The 17702-nt window shown below is 44.4% G+C and overlaps 1 protein-coding gene across 2 annotated transcripts in view; it reads left to right on the top strand.

Moving 5' to 3' along the window:
- The window catches only part of fam20cb (FAM20C golgi associated secretory pathway kinase b), a 49861-nt gene extending 32394 nt beyond the window's left edge, over positions 1-17467 (top strand). For both annotated transcript variants that reach the window (XM_023429288.2, XM_023429289.2), the window contains exons 5-12: positions 8578-8670; positions 12230-12345; positions 12990-13170; positions 13578-13687; positions 13866-13947; positions 14574-14633; positions 14879-15029; positions 15614-17467. In XM_023429288.2, the coding sequence (XP_023285056.1) occupies positions 8578-8670; positions 12230-12345; positions 12990-13170; positions 13578-13687; positions 13866-13947; positions 14574-14633; positions 14879-15029; positions 15614-15730 (910 nt within the window). In that variant the 3' untranslated portion in view covers positions 15731-17467. The remainder of the gene's footprint in view (positions 1-8577; positions 8671-12229; positions 12346-12989; positions 13171-13577; positions 13688-13865; positions 13948-14573; positions 14634-14878; positions 15030-15613) is intronic.
- The last annotated feature ends 235 nt before the right edge of the window (positions 17468-17702 follow it).

A 17702-nucleotide genomic window follows, 5' to 3' on the forward strand; every position in this document is an offset into this window, starting at 1 on the left:
GGGGGGGGCTGACGGACAGAGGGAGTGGGGCTGCTGGTTTTTTTTCTAATAAAGAAAGACTTACGGAGACAGTAAGGAAGATAGAGGTGCGGAGATGAGAGGCAGTGCTGTATTAGGACATGTACTGTTGGGAAGAGGCATCCTGTACAGATAAGGAGATCGAGCTGGCTGTCAGAGGCAGCGGTATATCTGTCTCAGATTATGTTGAGATGATGGCTTCATCTTTATGGCCTGTTTATCTGCCCGGGAAATTTACAGGATGACATGACAACAGCTCAGGCGGGAGGAGAGGAAGAGCAGGCTGCATGGAGCATTGTAGCTGCTGGGGATATTACTGTGTACTCTGCCTGTGTGTGTGTGTGTGTGTGTGTGTGTGTGTGTGTGTGTGTGCGTGGTGCGTGCGTGTGTGTGGTTTACATGCTCGTGCCGTTCCATGTTTAATGCACAGAAAATAACAATGCAAATCCCTGCAGACTTAAACTAATCGTACACACATTTCACCTCTCTGTCCCTCGTCTCTTGGCCGTCATCTAAAATGCCTCTCAATAACAATCTCGCTGAACATCTGTCTTCCAGCATCTCCCTCCTCCTCTTCCTCCACCAGCTAACACTCTTCATGGTGTCTTGCCACACGCTAAACCTCTAATAGCTGTGTTTTGCTCAGTGATTTTCATTTAGGACTATTCTTTGCTAAAGCGCAGGCCTCTTTGAAGTGGCTCCAGTCTGTTGTGTTCTGAAGGCATTGGCTATTTATTCAGGATGGCTGCATTTACATGGTGCTGGCCCCGAGGACACTGAGGCTAAACTTAAAACAGGATGTAGTTTCTTTTTTCTTATTTTATATTTTTAAAATCATCTCTATTGCATAATTCAGTATATTGACATTGTTTTTATTCATCCACATTGTGATGCATGTGAATCATGGATATGTATGAATTGGTCTCAGGAGGAGGGTGCATTTAACATGAATACATAGCTGTTCCTCGTGGAGAATAGCTCATTTCTAGATAAGAGTCAGGCTGTAACGGTGGTTTTTGCAGTGTTGGGGTGTGTGTGTGTGTGTGTGTGTGTGTGTGTGTGTGTGTGTGTGTGAGAGAGTGTTTATACTTTCATCACTTGCCAGTATGTGTGTGTCTCTTCTTTTCTGTGTTGCCTACATATGCATATTTGTGGCTCTCTCCTCCTCACTCCATGTGTCTATCCTCATCTGTCTCTCCCAAAAATGTGTGTGTGCATGCACCTACCTATATGTGAGTGTGTGTGTGAGTATCAGTGTTGTCAAAGACAGAGAGAGAGTGAGGCAGGGAGAGAGAGCTTTGCTGGAAGGAAACAGCTGTCTCTCTGTATGTCAGGCCTGCGATCTGAAGAGGTAAGGGAGTAAAGGAGGAGGAGGAGGAGGAGGAGGAAGAGCGGCGCACTGCCTGGGGAGCTATGACAGCCATCACACTTAAGAATAAAAAATAATAAAAAATTTCCAACAACATACATAACACAAGCCACACACAAAGTGACGACACACACACACACACAGCTGGATCACGGTGTGAAGGTTATTTAAAGAGCCCTTGGGTGTTTGTGGTGCGCTAGTTAAAAACTTTTACTACCTGACGCATTATGTCTGCACACAACACACTCTGACCTAGTGGAGACCTGAAAGCTGAAGCTGATATTTTCAGCAGTTGGAGTCTTTGACTCTTTTCTTTTTGTTTTCTGTCATTCACTTCTTTCCTTTCTTCTGACCTTCTTTCCATCTCTCCTTCTTTCTCTCCTTCTTTATGTTTCATTCCTTGTCCTTTCTTCTTTCCTTCAGTCTGTTTTTCTGTCATGTGCTTGTCCTCTCATTCTTTGTTTTCTTACATCATTCTTTCCTTCCTCCCTTCATCCCTTCTTCCTTTACTTATTTGCTTCTTTCTTTTGTTCCTGCCTTCCCGTGTTCTTCCTTTCTCTCTTTCTTTCTCTTTCTTTCTCTTTCTTTCTCTCTTCCTGTCGTCATCTGTACGTCGCCTCACTCACACTTACAAAATGTCATCCCCGTGTTCGCCCGCTGACACTCTCTCAAACAGAATAACCTGTCACACTTTCCCATTGGGGCGTCAGATCGCGGTCGCAGACATCAGATTACAGCAGAGGGTCGTAGCGGCAAACACCAGTAAACACGGTCACGTATCGTGAGAGGGGAAACTCGCAGGTACGCCCGTCTCACATGCTTGCAAAAAGGCTTTTTTTCTTTCTCTCAATTTATCAAATGTCATTGCTCTAAAGGTCAGCCTTCACCCGCGTTATGCTTGAGATAAAACAGTGTACTGCCTCCTCTCATCTCCAGTTCCCCTATGGTGGAGATGATGGGGGTGTTTTTGACCCATAGGTGATATTCACTACTTACTCTCTCATGCATTTAAAGCTTACCTGCCTCCTCACAGCTCAACACCTCCCTCTTGAGGTTTAAAAAAACCTCTTTCAAGCTGTTACATCTCCTCTCTCTTTGTGTGTGTGTGTGTGTGTGTGTGTGTGTGTGTGTGTATGTGTGTGTGTGTGCACGGTACACTTTGATACTATGGGATTATGTATGGGTGTATAGATATGTGTGTACATAGGTTGTGTTTGAGCGTGCACACGCTTTGCCATGCCCGTGGGTTTGACAGATGATGTGTGACAAGTGTGTGGAGTCAGCCCTTTGGTGGGCACCCGCTGGGGATGGAAGATGCCCTTGTCCTTTTATATTTTACAGCATATCTTTTTACTCCTCCGCTCCGCTTCCTCTCTTCTCTGCGGCCTACGACCATAGCTAAAGGCTTATGGTGATCGATTGGCAGTTTGACTTTGAAACTAGATAAAACATCCTCTCCGTACTACGCACAGTGACACAGTGACACTTTGGGTTATTAAACATCACCTTGGATAAGATATTCACAGTTATTGTGAAGTCGAGGGAAACAGCATTTTAACGATGTTTCATTTCCGTAATTCAGCTCGGTTCTGGATGAAACAGAAGATACGAGAGCACGAGCGAGCGGCGTTCAGAAGTGGGAGAAAATAAAGCCCACACCCACAGTATGTTCATCTGTGTGGAAGGAATTCACAGTGAAATGCTTTGTGCATAATGTTGAGCTGTCACAACTTCTGGGTTCCTCGTGATGAATGACTTGGAGCCACTGGGATGCAACTTTGATGTCTTAAAAAAGGGAAACAAGGATTTGGGCTGCGAGCACCCAGAAATGCTCAAGTGAAATTTTATATCCAGGATAAGTCAGTGGAGGAGATACTAAAAAAGAGACAAAGGTTTTATGTGTCACAGCTGGCCAGTTGAACGAGACACCTCAATGTTCACGTAGAATTTAGTTTACACATCATGAGGAGTACTTCTCATTCTGTGAAAAGAATTAAATAATTTCTCCCGTGACTTGGAAGGGAGCCATTAAAATCTGTCAAAGTCACAGTTTTGGATTGGAGACTAAACATTTATAAGAGAAAGTTTGCCTCTCCAGCTGGGGCGTGGAGTTCAAAAGAAGAGGGTATTTACCAGGCGGTGGAAGCGTAATAAAAACATGCTATCAAATTGCGTTATGGGAGATGTAGGACCCAGGAAGGTTGAGCTTTGTAAGCGACTAAAAAGTTGTCATATCTCGGCCTCTGCTGCTTCGAGCACTTTGAGCCTCCCAGCTTTGTGAAAGAGCAGCGCTCCCGTTCACTGTGAAAACGTCTGCGGCGGCGCGGCCGCTCCGTGATGGTTTCAGTGCCGTCGCAGGGACGTGACATCTAATGTGCAGCTTTTACTGTACTGAACTGCTGCTGCTGTGTAGGAGTGTGCATGGCAGTTTCGACCGATCACTGAAAGCAAAGAGAAGTGAGCGGATCCTGCTTGAACAAACACAGTAAATCTGATCAGTGTGTTTTATTTTGTAGCTTCAGGTAAAATATCTTTTTTCCCCACTTGATGTCAATACCAGGGCGAAAGGAAATGCCTCAAACTTATTTTCCCCTCCTTCCTCTCTCTCTCTCTCCCGCTGGCGTTGCAGACGTCAGCTATGTGCTGTATGTGCACAGGTAGATTTTCCAGATGCAGTTCTCTCATTCACCTATATATTCTCACACTGCTGTGTGTTTGCCGCTGTAGACCTCCGCTGCCCCGGTGGTTGCCGGGGGCCCCTCGGAGCGGAGCCAAGAAACTGTCTGGCCACCCCAGTGTAAACTATGTGTTTACAGCAGGGGCCAGGGTCGCTGTGGGCACGCTCGGCTCAGTACATCTCACCTGCTGCCGATGATAAAGGATCTGATGTCGGTGCAGACAGACGGCTGTAGTGGCGCCGCCGAATCTCCTTAAAAAAAATATATATCTATATATATATATATATATATATATATACTGTTTCTTCTGTACTTACAGGACAGTGTTTGGCAGTTCCACTGTGTCTCGCAGAGGAGGAAAAGAAATGTATGCTTCTTCTGGCGGCTTGCTCTACTTATCATTCAGCATAAATCCGCTGTGGATTTGTAAATATTTTAAAGGTTAAGCTCAACCAGGCAGTCCAAAGTGAAAGGGACGAGAAGCTGTTGAGCAACCAGCATCTCTGCCCTCCCCTCTGTTTTCTCTGAGCTTAGTGCGTACTGTGTACTCAAACATTTATAGACTTTATTATGTGGTCATGCATTTATGTATGCTCCCTCTGCCTTACATTGACAGCGCAGCTTCCTCGTAACAACATGCCCCTAATGTTTTGCTTGATCACAACATGCTCAGATTTGCCTGAACACAGGTGCTGCTGTTGGAGGATTCAAACATAATGTAGTGTAATGCCTAACAGCTGCATGATCGTTTCGTTCAAAGAACACAAAGAGACATCTACTGTGGTTTGTCGCCGGTCCTTCCCTCGGTTTCACTGCAGTGCAGTGCCTTTGTCACATTGATCTCCTCTCCTTACCTTGCTTCTTCCTCTCTTCCCTCCTTTTACTTGTTCTCTCTCTCGGTCAGCGTCGGGGTGAGGGAGGCAGGAGGAGGGGTGGGGGGGTGGTGGTGTGGGGGGGCGCGTCAAGCCATGCTCTAAATAACTTTATTGACATTTCAATTGGATGTGGATCACGGTAATTATCCAGCCTTCCTGCTTCCTGGCTGGCATTCAGTGAGAGGAGAGCCACATCTCAAGTCGGGCCACGGCCGCAGAAATTTCCCTCGGATGCAAAACACAAGCTTTTTATTCACATGGTCACGTCATCATTCACCTTCTTATGGAGGAGCGGTGGCTCGTGCACATGTAACACTTTTCACTGATGTGTTTCGGTGTGTGTCGAAGCTCAGGAAAAAGCTTGTGAATAGAAGCAGCTTATTGTGGTATTTTCCCCTATAGAGACAGCGATGTAGTAGGGCTGTGCGAGGTATGCTTGTGGATTTCTTTAAGGCTGAATGACCATGAATCATTGCACCAGAATGTTTGCTCATGCTCATCCCTCGAGAAGCCTCCGTGGCTCCTGTACGGTCAGGGAATACCTGCGAGTAGAGACCTCACTATCAGACATTTGGTCTGCACAGTTTTTTCTCCTGTGAACTTAATTAGATTTTGTCTTTCTTTACGATATTAGATCATCTCAAGAATGTTGAAAATCCACTTTCTTGCTCAGATGTCGAGGGATGGGTTTCACAAGAACGTACTAAATCGTTTGTTGACGCCGAAGTGTCTCCTAAATGTGTTTTTTGCTCGATGGCAGTTCATCTGTTACATCATCCTCTGCGTTTGAGCTGTTTTTTTCTCCCATGCAATCCTATTGTCAAACGAATAATCTGACATTTTGAGGAATATCCTTATGCACTTTCTTGCTGAGAGTTAGATGAGAGGGTTGATACCACTCTTGTTGTCTGTCTGTTAAATCTGAAGCTGAAGCCAGTAACAGGCAGTTATGGCTCCGTCTGATGGTGACGAAATATCAGCGCCCTAAAGATACCACCACCTAACACGACGTAGGTCAAGTAAAATCAAGTGCATCAGAAGTGCCCAGGAAGTGCAAGTTTGGCATGTTAGGGTGGAAGATCACCCACAGGTGTTTTTACTCTTCAGAGTTTGTATGTTTTAAACAGACAGGATAAAAGCTATTCATCAGTGAGCTTCAGGGATGCCGGTGAACAGATTTCAGATTTTGTTACCTTTGGCCAGAGCTATGCTAGCTGTTTCCCGCTGTTTCCTATCCTGATGCTAAGCTAAGCTAACCAGCTGCAAGAATTTACTTTCTATTTATCCTGGAGACATGAGAGTGGTATCGATCTTCTCCTCTCATCCTTGGCAAATAAGTGCATGTTTGTACTTGCCGTCACTCAGCCATTGTTGGACAGAGAAACACAAACTTTTTTTTTAGTCTTTCACACTGTTCCGCCATCATTGAATTTCAGCTTTAATCCTTCCACCTCTCCCTCACTTCACTTCCCCGAAGTTCACCCCGAACTTTTATATATCACGGTCTCTAAAAGACATCACTGATTTATTCATCCGAGACTAATTTTCCTGACATTTGGCGGGAAATAAATTCAGGGCCTGACTTTGCACAACTGTCCCCATCAATAAGACAGTCGTAGTCACTTCGTACGCCGGACTGAATGATATTGTCTTGTTGTGGTGCTGAGCAGCGCCGGTGTAAATAGACACCGCTCTCCGCTTTCAAAGTCAGTATCATTTTTCCTTGATGTAGAGCGAGAGCTGTGTCCCTGAAGCGAGGCTATCCAGGAGAAGAGAGCGATACAATCAACAGACAGCGCGCGGCCTTTACTGGCAGAGCCTCGACAGCCGCTCGGGAGTGAGGGATGAGCAGGAGAGAGGAGAGGAGAGGAAAGAGGCTGAGAGACATAAAAAGAAGGAATAGTTTATGTCCCAAGTTCAAGTCTGTGACATCCTGGATATGTTAATTTTTGATGCTGATCATTGCAGCCTGCAGCAGAAACGGGAACTAAATACCTTTTTGATGAGCTCTTAACCGTTTTCAAAGCTGTTTTTAATACAGAATTGATCACCCTTATCATACTTTTCCGCGTACTTTGGTCAAACTTGGCCGCCCATTTGTACGTGGCTGTCTGTCAAGAGCTTGCAGTGAGATGGAGGATAGAGAAAAAGATTTGGGGAAAGAGAGAGTGATAAAGAGAGGAGGAAATAGAGGAATTTTTAGTGGATGAGTGTGTTTCTGGGCTCCGTGTTGGGTTAGTTAATGACTGGTGCAAATGTCAGCCACACAGCTGTGGAGTTACAATCAGCCAGCCAGCTGAGGAAGGGAGTGAAGGATGGAAAGGAGAGAGAGAGAGAGAAAGAGAGAGTGAGGCAGACAGATATAAAGTATTAAGCTGTGGACGCACAGAGAGAGAGAAGAGAAAAAACAGTTCTGCGCGAGGGAAGAGGGAGAAGCAGAGGAGGTGAGATAGAGGATTTGAGCGAAATAAACAGTGAGAGGCATCCGGAGGGAATAGAGAGAGAAGTAGAGACAGAGAAGTTGCCAAGATAGTTTCCATTCTTCTCATCCTCCCTCAACTAGCTGAAACAGAAATGGCAGAGGCTGCAGTCCAAATCATTACACGCCGCCTTCCTGGAAAGTATTTGCTGTTGTCGATAAAAAAAAAAAAAAAAAAAGCAAGAAAGGCAGCGAGGATAAAAGGAAAAATGACTAAAATATGCAGCTCTTCTGTAGAAAAGATTGCAAGTTGATGACGGACTGCTCGTACTTCTCAGAGACATTTACATATTTTGAAAATGCGCAGCACCTTCTGAGGGAGTCTTTTCACCTCCCGCTTCCTTTGACTTTGCCTTATTTTTTATTTTTTACCCCGGCCGTCCTGTCTGTGCTGCCCCGTCCTGGCCCATGTTCCATCAGCTCTGGGATTTAAGCCTTTAAGAGCCTCTTTTCCCTCCAGTAAGAGCTTTAAGGCAGAATGTGTGTGAAAAGCAGTTTTTTTTTTGGGGGAAGGATCAGAGCCGGACAGAAATAGGTGCAGATCGGGGAACAGGAGCGGATGCTTGAGGAGGAGGAAGTCTCTGACCTTGAATTGTCCCTCGCTCTCTCCATGTTTGCCCCACAAAAACACCCACAGTAACTCTCACCAAGGCCTTTTTTCTTTTTTGCGAGGCAAGGACACAAGTTTATTGTGTCTTGGCTATTGCTCACAACTGCTGTTCACAGTATCAGGTACACAGGCGTAGAGCTGCGGTGTTTTATCGCTGCCTGGGCTGCTGTGGTTTGGAGACTTCCTTGGAAATGTGAAGTTGCGCTGATTTGAGTCACAGTGCAGCAAATATCAGTGTGTGTTTACAGGATTAATGAATTCCTGTTAGTGTGAATGTTGCTGCTCTATGTTTTACATTAAGTCAGTTTTTAAGTAACTACAGATGAAATGACAAACGCTCACTCTTGTCAGGTGAAATGTTTCTGGTTTACTTCGTCTTTTTTATGAAAGTTTAATGTTCTGTAGCCCAAATAATCAATAATGAAAACAATCATTTTAAATGTGTGGTGTTGTGAGGTTAACACTGTGCCTTTTAGCCTATTGCTAACCGTCTAAACCTTGGCTTTGCGCTGTAGTTATACGTGACCTTTGTCCTTGTGTCCACGCAGGCAGACGCGGGAGCAGGAGACGCCTCCGGACTTCTTCTATTTCTCTGACTTTGAGAGACACAACGCTGAGATCGCTGCCTTCCACCTGGACAGGTAGGTGTTCAGGCGATGCGTGTGAGAGAGCGTGTAGTGCAACGCCGAGGGTCTAATGATGAGGATTTGACACAAGCCGGAAGCTGAATAATAGTTGAACCAAACTAAAGTAGTAATTTTAGTTCAACTAAAGTATTATTAAATTACAGGTTATGAAAAGATTAATACCCTCAGGCAGAAAGTGGAGGTCACAAACATTTTCAATTCAGTGAGAAAAAAAAGAAAGAAAAAGCTGATGAATCAACTCTATGACTCCTTCATGTCCAAATACTTCTTTCCCTCCTTGGGGGGTGGCAGCATCCTGCAGGTTTTCGTTCCTCCCTGATTGCTAATTTGCCTTCCTAGTGTCAGCTCATTAACCGCCCAGGCGGACCAAACACCCGGGAGAACAGCAGACCTGAGGGGCCTCTGTTTTTACCATAAAGCTTGTCTGTGACTGTAAGGTCCCCTCAAGTCCAGCATTACTGATCCAGTGTACGTGTGCAGGCATTATCATTTCTCTTCAATGCCCAGACGCCTTCCGTGTGCTCTGCGTGTTTACCTGTACATTTCCTTTCCTTTTCACCGCTGCCGTCCTTCAGAAGCTCATCTTTCTTTCGAGCACAGTGAGTGGTGTGAGCCGGGGCCCCGTACAGTAGAGGCTGCGAGCTCTCAGAGGCCATGAGAGGCCATGAGTCATAGAGAATGAATGCTTCCCTCCCGCAGCCAGCATCTGACTGAACAATGACTGCAGCCTCCTTGCTTAGCTAACCACCGTGCTCTCTGACTTCACTGCCTTTACAAGGCTAACACTTCATGGCCAGCCTGCCGCCTGCCTGCTGGAGAGACTTTAATGAAAAGAGAAAACCTCGTGAGGCTCTCTGATCGACGAGAGAGAGAGAGAGAGAGAGAGACAGAGAGAGAGAGAGAGAGAGAGTTTCAGCGGCGGTGTTGCTTTGAAGTCAAGCTGATGTCACTCTGACTGCACGTAATTATGAGCAAGGGGATCGTGTTGTGCTGTGAATGCTGGTGACACAAGATGATTCTGAGGTCAAACACACACACTCATGTCCACTCACATTCAGTATACACACACACACACACACACACACACGCACACACACATATGGGCCCACAGAGGTTAGTGATGTTGAATCTGCTTTGCCTTCAGGCACAATGACACAGTTCAGCAGCAATTGCATTAGCAGCAGCTTTCTACACCAGTCTGCTACACATCTGGGCCTCCTCTACATACACACACACACACACACACACACACACACACACACACACACACACACACACACATGAAAATACGCTCACACACTCCCGGCATATGTGTGGGTTAAGGGGAAGAGGAGGAAACCAAAGGCATGAAAGGCCCTGTGCCCATTCTAAATATAAGCCAGGCAGGGTTTGCCAAAAGCAGCGCTTTATTTTTTTCCCTTATTTTGTCTGTTCTAAATTAGAGCCTGGCTACAGAGCTGCTGCCGCTGCTGCTGCTGCTGCCGCTGCTGCTGCTGCTGCTGGTCCACAGGCTACACTGCCTCCCAGGGGGCCCACAAACACTCAGGCTCTTTTTAAAGCAGCACTTGCACAGGCGTGTGCACACGTACCCACACAGAGACGCTGTATTTTATTATATAGGCTACATCGCTTTAAGCTTCATTAATTATATGATTAGATTTAGATGGGAAGTGCACTTGGCATCGCTGCATTAGGTAGTCAGCAGATATAAAGACAATACAAGGCACAATATGACCTTAAAATATTAAACCATATAGCTCCATATTCATGAGAGCCACTGGGATCTTTTACATTTTTCAGCTGGGAATATGTGAATGTGATGATTCCCACTTTTGTTTGATGCACAGGCATTTCAATCCCACCCTGAATATAACCCAAGCGTAACATGGGCATCATGGGAATAAGGTTTATCAAGGGGGTAAAACTAGAAGAAGAAGAAAAAAAAAAGAAAAAAGCATGAGTGCTGAAGGAAACTGAAGCCAGCTCTAGCTGTTCCCTTTAGCATGGCACCGGGCCCAGGCCCAGCAGGCCCAACATTGCTGTACGGCGCTTCTTCCTGTGTCCTTCTGTCTGTTTGACAGCTAGGAGGACTCAGACATGACTGTGTGCGTCTGTCTCACTCCACCCACCAGCACGCTACTTGATGGCATCATTTGTACAAGGGGCTCTCGATTAATGGCTCTCTCTCTCTCTCTATTTTTTTTTTTTTCTTTTCTCTTTCTACTTGTTTCCACCTGGTTTTCCCACGTCTCGCTTCCTCTTTTCCTGCCCCCCATCTTTAATCTCAGCCTCTCTTCCTGTGTCTCTCTGCCCTCAGGCCTTGGCCATTAGATGCTGTCAGGGGCATCAATTTTTAAAGAGCCTGTGCTGAAGTTGTAGCTGGATGGTATTGACGGCAGAAGGCTACACATGCATAAAATAGGTGTGTGGCACGCACACAGGGAGACAGACACACCATCTTTCCTTAACCTTTTTCTATCTGTCAACACTCATGCACACGTAAACATTAAAATAATGCAATGACGCAAAATGACAGGAGAGGTGCAGTGTTGATATGAATTTCCAGGTTGAGTGGGAATTTACATGGTGAAGGGGCATTAAACCAGTGTGGAAGTTAAAATGTGTCACAGCCACATACAAACCGCTGCAAGGTTTACCACCATGTGGTGTGACTGTCGGGTCATTATTTATGTCACAGTGCCCCCTGTTGTCAGTGTCATTCAATTACATGACTACATTATTTCTGCTTCGACGTCGGTGCTTTGCCCCGGTGGCCTGATGGATGAGGCGGGATTGTGGGATTGAGTCTGACTTCAGGTCACATCTTGTTTTCCTACTCAACAAAAAGCTCATTGACAGTTGTTCAGGACGTGCGACGCTCTTAAAAACTTTCTAACATTCTCCTGAAGTGTAAAACAAAGAAACCTTCATAGTTATTTTTAGCCAATAATTATAAAACCACATTTGGCATTATGGCCTGTTTTCTTTGTGTTGTGGAAAATTGTCCCCATTAAAAATTTGCCAAATTAGCTATGAGCAGTTCCTGTTTGCAAAGCACTCAAAGGGAGTAAAGACACTGGATCACTTCAATACTCACAAAAACTTGACGTGATGATTCTTGGGCAGGTTCTTGATCGTCTATTTCTGTGATGGACGGGGGGAGAGCGGTTTCCTGGGTCGGTGTGAGTCACGCTGAATGTAAAAATATGTGTATCATGTCTGTTTAGTTCAGACTTGACCAAGATATGACTCCCAAGAAAAGAGTGTGTATTTTTCATTGGGTTAAAGTCGCTTCATTTCCCCCGTGAGCTGTGTGTCGCAGATACTCCTGCAACAGCTGGCGTTGCTGGCGAGCGGCCCAAATCAGCAGGCCGTACTACTATAACTAACTTCCCGTGGTTGAGAGTATCTTTGCCTCACGTCTCTCTCTCCGAGCTCCCCCTTCAGTTCAAACTGTGAGACACGCCTCCCCAAAGGAGCCTCGCAGTGTGAAAACATCTGCTGTGTTGTGAAGGCAGAGCTTAACCCCTCAGTATTTGTCTCTGTCCTGCAGGATCCTGGACTTCCGTCGCGTACCTCCCGTGGCCGGCAGGCTGGTCAACATGACAAAGGAGATCAGAGACGTAACACGAGACAAAAAGCTCTGGAGGACCTTCTTCATTTCGCCAGGTACACCACGGGCAAGTTCCAGGTTTTCAGAGAAAACTTTCACCAAGACGCCCTGACACTGGTTTTGCTGCACAAATTTATACCAGATCTTTGTGCAGCACAACGCAGGGGGAAACACACCGTTCTACAACCATCAACTGAATGTGACGATCTCAGAAGGAAAACAATAATAAAACGACCTCGGCACAATTTCTTCAACACGCAGAAAGTTACAGCCCCGTGAAACTGAAGGGTTCCCTCCATAATGTGGAGCAAAGCGAGTTCTGTGCCCTGAATTACTGGGTTATTCATTTGCATGGGATTAGTATTATCAGGGGACTTTAGCTCGCACCAAAGCACGACAGTTAATTAGCGATGCAACTTTTTACTTTATATATTATACACATGGAGAATTCTCTTAGGATTAAAATTACTGACAATCTCAGCAATTAATACGAGTCCCCTGAACGTCCCCAGGTAATTTTAATCTTGTACAAAGTGGGCATTAAATATATGTAGTGTGCATCCCTAAAGGGCAGAAAGAGTGTAGGCACATTTGAAATATTTAACACTGAGTAGCATAATAGAATATATATATATATTGTATATTCCCAATGGTTCAACAAAACAAAAACGACAGTGTGTGTTCTTTCTTTGCATCTCAGCCAACAACGTGTGTTTCTACGGAGAGTGTTCATACTACTGCTCCACTGAGCACGCTCTGTGTGGTAAACCAGACCAGATAGAAGGATCCCTGGCCGCCTTCCTCCCGGACCTGGCCCTCGCCAAGCGCAAGACCTGGAGGAACCCGTGGCGACGCTCCTACCACAAACGCAAGAAGGCAGAGTAAGAGATCTTTCCCGCACTCAGACGTCGCCGCGTTCACTGACGCTCAGTAGGAGCACAGCTATCTGAGGGTTTTTATGACACTCACTGTCAGTTCGCAGTGGCAATAACTCATGAGAGCTGAGCGAGAGATCTGTGATGTGTAAGATTTTCTCTACACCATGTGTCGCAGCTGACCTACATCCAAATACAGAACAACAGGCTGTGCACATCTTTCCACGCAAGGAAGCACTTCATTGTCACGATTTTATAAAAAACTTGTTTCCCCAAATTCATCACAGCACAAAAATAATTAGGAAGAAACAAGCGGAAACAGATTGGATTGTGTTGATGTCTTTGCAGAGCAGATGCATAAATTCCAGCAGATTTAAAAATATAAATAAGATGTTTGTGTGATAAATCCTCAGATGGGAGGTGGACCCGGACTACTGCGAGGAGGTCAAACAGACTCCACCGTATGACAGCGGGACGCGACTGCTGGACATCATGGACATGACCATCTTTGACTTCCTCATGGGTGAGTCCGCTTTTCTCACACTGTTGAACTACAGATGGATGCATGCTGGGATTTTCCTCTCTTACTGAGCAGCTGGTGTATCCAGGATGTAGTCGTATAAGTATCCACACTACACACACATTAACACACATTTGCTTTTTTACTCTCCCCTGAATTGTTTACATCTATTCCAACACAGGGAACATGGATCGTCACCATTATGAGACGTTTGAAAAGTTTGGAAATGAGACCTTCATCATCCATCTGGACAACGGCAGAGGGTGAGCCGCAGCTCGTCGTGCCGTTTGTCGTTCAGGATTCTGCAGCTTTTGTGCTTTTACTTTACGGTTTAGCTTCAGTGTATTTGCACATCTATATTAATAACAACATAGAAGTGCATTACAGAAACAAGCAGTTGTCATGAACATAATGAGCTAATTGAATGAGTATCTCCCTTAAGAGTGATGCTGACTGGCATAAAAACTCAATAACCTTAATGTGTTGGGTTGAGTTATAGATGCAGTGGGAATGAATGGAGGCTTTAAAGCACTTTAGCATTGACCTTTAATGCATTACATATATAACTCATAAACTGTAATCATAATGAGCTTATGTACAGTGGATCAGTGTGTAATACAGTTTTTTTTTTTTAAGTATTTCATTAAATTGTAATTTTTTTAATGATTTTACAAGCATAAGATTATGCATGTATGAATGCATGAACAATATATGTAGTACACAGGTGAGCATCAAGACAACAGACGTGTGTAAGCTGCTGCAGAACGTTCACACTAATCAAAAACCCGACGCCATAAAAGCTGCAGACAAACAGAGGCTTGTACGACAGCGCAGGGAAAATGAAACACTCGTCTGTGATCACAATTGATGTTTCTGTTTTTCATTCCAGCTTTGGAAAGCACTCCCACGACGAGATGTCCATCCTGGTGCCACTGACTCAGTGCTGCAGGTGAGGCTTTCATGCAGCTCGATTAGAACGGTGTGATGGCATTTTTGATCCCTAGGGACAAAAAGGAGATAAAGATAATCTTTGTGAGGCTACTAAACTTTCTAATTGCCCAAAACATTATCTTGCTACAGTTACACAAGCAGGATTCTGATGTGATTTGTTGCATTCACACCATCAGTTTTGGATATAGCTGCACGTGAGGCAGCGCTGACGCTCCTCTCGCCCCCGCTGCTTTCTTTCTGCAGGGTCAGGAAGTCGACCCACTTGCGTCTGCAGCTGCTGGCTAAGGAAGAATACAAGCTGTCCATGCTCATGGCAGAATCGCTGGTGAGGGACCGCCTCAGTCCCATCCTCATCCAGCCACACCTGGACGCCATGGACCGACGACTACGCCAGGTCACTACTTCATTTTATCGTGGTGCTTGTGCAATGCGCAATGTTTTGCTTTTCTATCTTTTTTACTTAAAACGTTAAATTAGAGATGAAACAATAAGTCAGTCAACCAATTAATCAATCTGCAGAAGATCAATTGGCCGGTATCTGATCTTCTTAGTCCTCTCTGACAGTAAACTGAATATCTTCGTGCTCTGTGTGAATTGGCATTTTTAAGATTAAACAATCAATCAATTTATCAGGAAACATGAACATAATTGGCAGATAAATTGATTATTTATTTTTTATATTTTTGACAAAATTCACCTACCAGCACCTCCAAACACAAACTGACCTTTTTACTCTCCAGTTTTTATACAAACTAAACAAACAAGATCTAATGTGTTAATTAGTGAGATGGTTTTTGTTGGACAGAGCTAAGCTAGCCATTTCCCCTGTTTCCAGTCTAAGCTAAGCTAACTGCTAACTGTAATATCAGTCTTCTCAGTGAAACTGCCGCTCAGTGTGTCTCTTTAAGAGGCCGTTAAAGGCTTGGACTCGACCTCTGATGTTGACAAACAATTAAATCTCTCGTCTTGTGTCACCAGGTGCTGAATGTGCTGTCAGAATGCGTTGAAAAGGAGGGCTACAGTTATGTGGTGGAGGACGACCTCCAGGCGGACCGAGGGACAGACCACGTTCACACCGGCCCACGACGGAGGTAGCTGTCTGGGGGCGCTGGCAGCTGGATTGGACTGAATCCCTGGTGATAAGAGGCTGGACTGAGCAGATCCAGTCTTTCTTTTAAAACTGAACTGGCACAGATGAGTTCCATCTGTAGCGAATTCCCCAGAGGGCTTGATTTTTCGCTGAAATTACAGGGAAGCCCACCTGCCTGAGGTAAATATAAGCTGTCTGGAAATGGAAGCCTGCTGGATAGGGCTGGACTTTGACAAACAGTGCAGTGACTTTAGCTGCGCTGACGCTCCAGATGCAGGTGATGTCGAAGACTTCTGGCCCAGACAGAACTGAACCACCCCCGCATCACCTAGACTCCTTAAAATATCCAACCCTGACTCTAGTGTAGGATAGTATCACCACAGCTGACCCAAACACCCACCGACCCACCGCAGCATTACCAAACCATGAAAGTCTTGCAAGAGACGCCTTCTCTCTGTCTCGTTCAGGACCCTTTTTTGAATTCAGTGAATTCTGAGGGACTTGTAAAGAATCTCCCGACCCTCTCCCTCCGCTCTCTTCACAAGCTGAATTATGTGTTTCTACGTATTGTTGGTATTCCAAGTGTTTCGGTTGAACATTCACAGTGGAGGAGGAGGTGGAGGCTGACTTCCTGTTGTCTTAATTATCGAAATAATGTTCTGAGTTTTGCTGCAAAATGTTTTATTGCATTGTGTCTTTTTTTTTTCTTTTTTTTTAAAATAAATTTTATTTCTGCTGAGCTGTTTCAGCTTCTACCATCGGTATTCAGAATGGAAATATGTGATTGGAGTGCAGGTTTACTCCTGGATTTGTCCATTAATTTTGCCCATAAATGTCCTTGAGAGAGTATTTATTAAAATTCATATTTATTGTTTGAGATGAATACTAACACAGCACCATTTTTTTTTCTGTTAAAAACAACTATGGAAATTCACATCACAGAGGTGTACTTCTTCATTTGTCCAAAAGAGGGCAAACTGAGCATGTGCAAAAGTAGCTGCCAGGTCCGTGCCTCTCAGTAAAACCAACCATCTCCATATTTCACCCCTTTTTAAGCTTTTAATTGGTTTACAGCCACCACAAGTATTGGTAAGATTCAGACGAGCAACTCTGTGCCTCTGTTCACAACATTTAACCAACTACTGTTTTTATTTCAGTCTTTCAATGCAACGGATATGAGGTTTAAGTTTATGGTACCAAGAACCAAATGTGACACTAATAGTTTTATATTATTGTTTCTTTGTAATATATTTGATGTCCAGATGTTGCTGTTGTGGAAAGATTATTTTTCAGGATGTATATTTCATTCATCACCAACAGCTGTTAGCTTAAACTGTTGGTGTCAGCGATTCAGTCACTGGCTGAAAGTTAATATATACAGTAGGAAAAATCTAGTGCCTGTGCAATGATAGAAATACTTGAATGTCTGGTTTCATAGCAGAAAGGTTTGAACTTCTCCCAGGTACGAGCTATAAATAAGATGCGGAGGTCTACATATATATGTGTGTGCTGACTCCATCTGTTTCCATAAGGGTTTTATTATGCAGTCTAAGTTTCCATAGTCCTGTATCAGGTCAGTACAGTGTGTATGGACGTATGGGTGGATCCATGGAGAAACATTAGATGATGTGTTCTTGAGGTGAAAATGCTTCTTTTTTTATATCAACTCATTGTTTCTGTGGATTTTATTGTTCATTTCTTTGCATCATGGTTAAAAGTGCAATAAAACAAAATGAGCAGAATATTATAGAGCCTCTGTGTTTTCTTTAGGAGGTGAAGAACTTATAATGTAAGTACTGATAATGTATATCCATATAGTTCAACAACATCCTAGAGTTTTATAAAACCCATCCTGTTTGTTTGGGTGCTGTTTTAATGTGGAACCTGCAATTTTCTAGAAACCACTGCAGTAACTACTTTGACCTTATTCGACCTTCGTCTGTAGACCAGAAAGAATTACAAGAGTTTCCTCCTTCA

This window comes from Seriola lalandi, unplaced genomic scaffold, assembly GCF_002814215.2.
Source record: "Seriola lalandi dorsalis isolate HSWRI2012SDOR001 ecotype SW California unplaced genomic scaffold, Sedor1 jcf7180002054892, whole genome shotgun sequence".
Classification (NCBI taxonomy): Eukaryota; Metazoa; Chordata; class Actinopteri; order Carangiformes; family Carangidae; genus Seriola; species Seriola lalandi.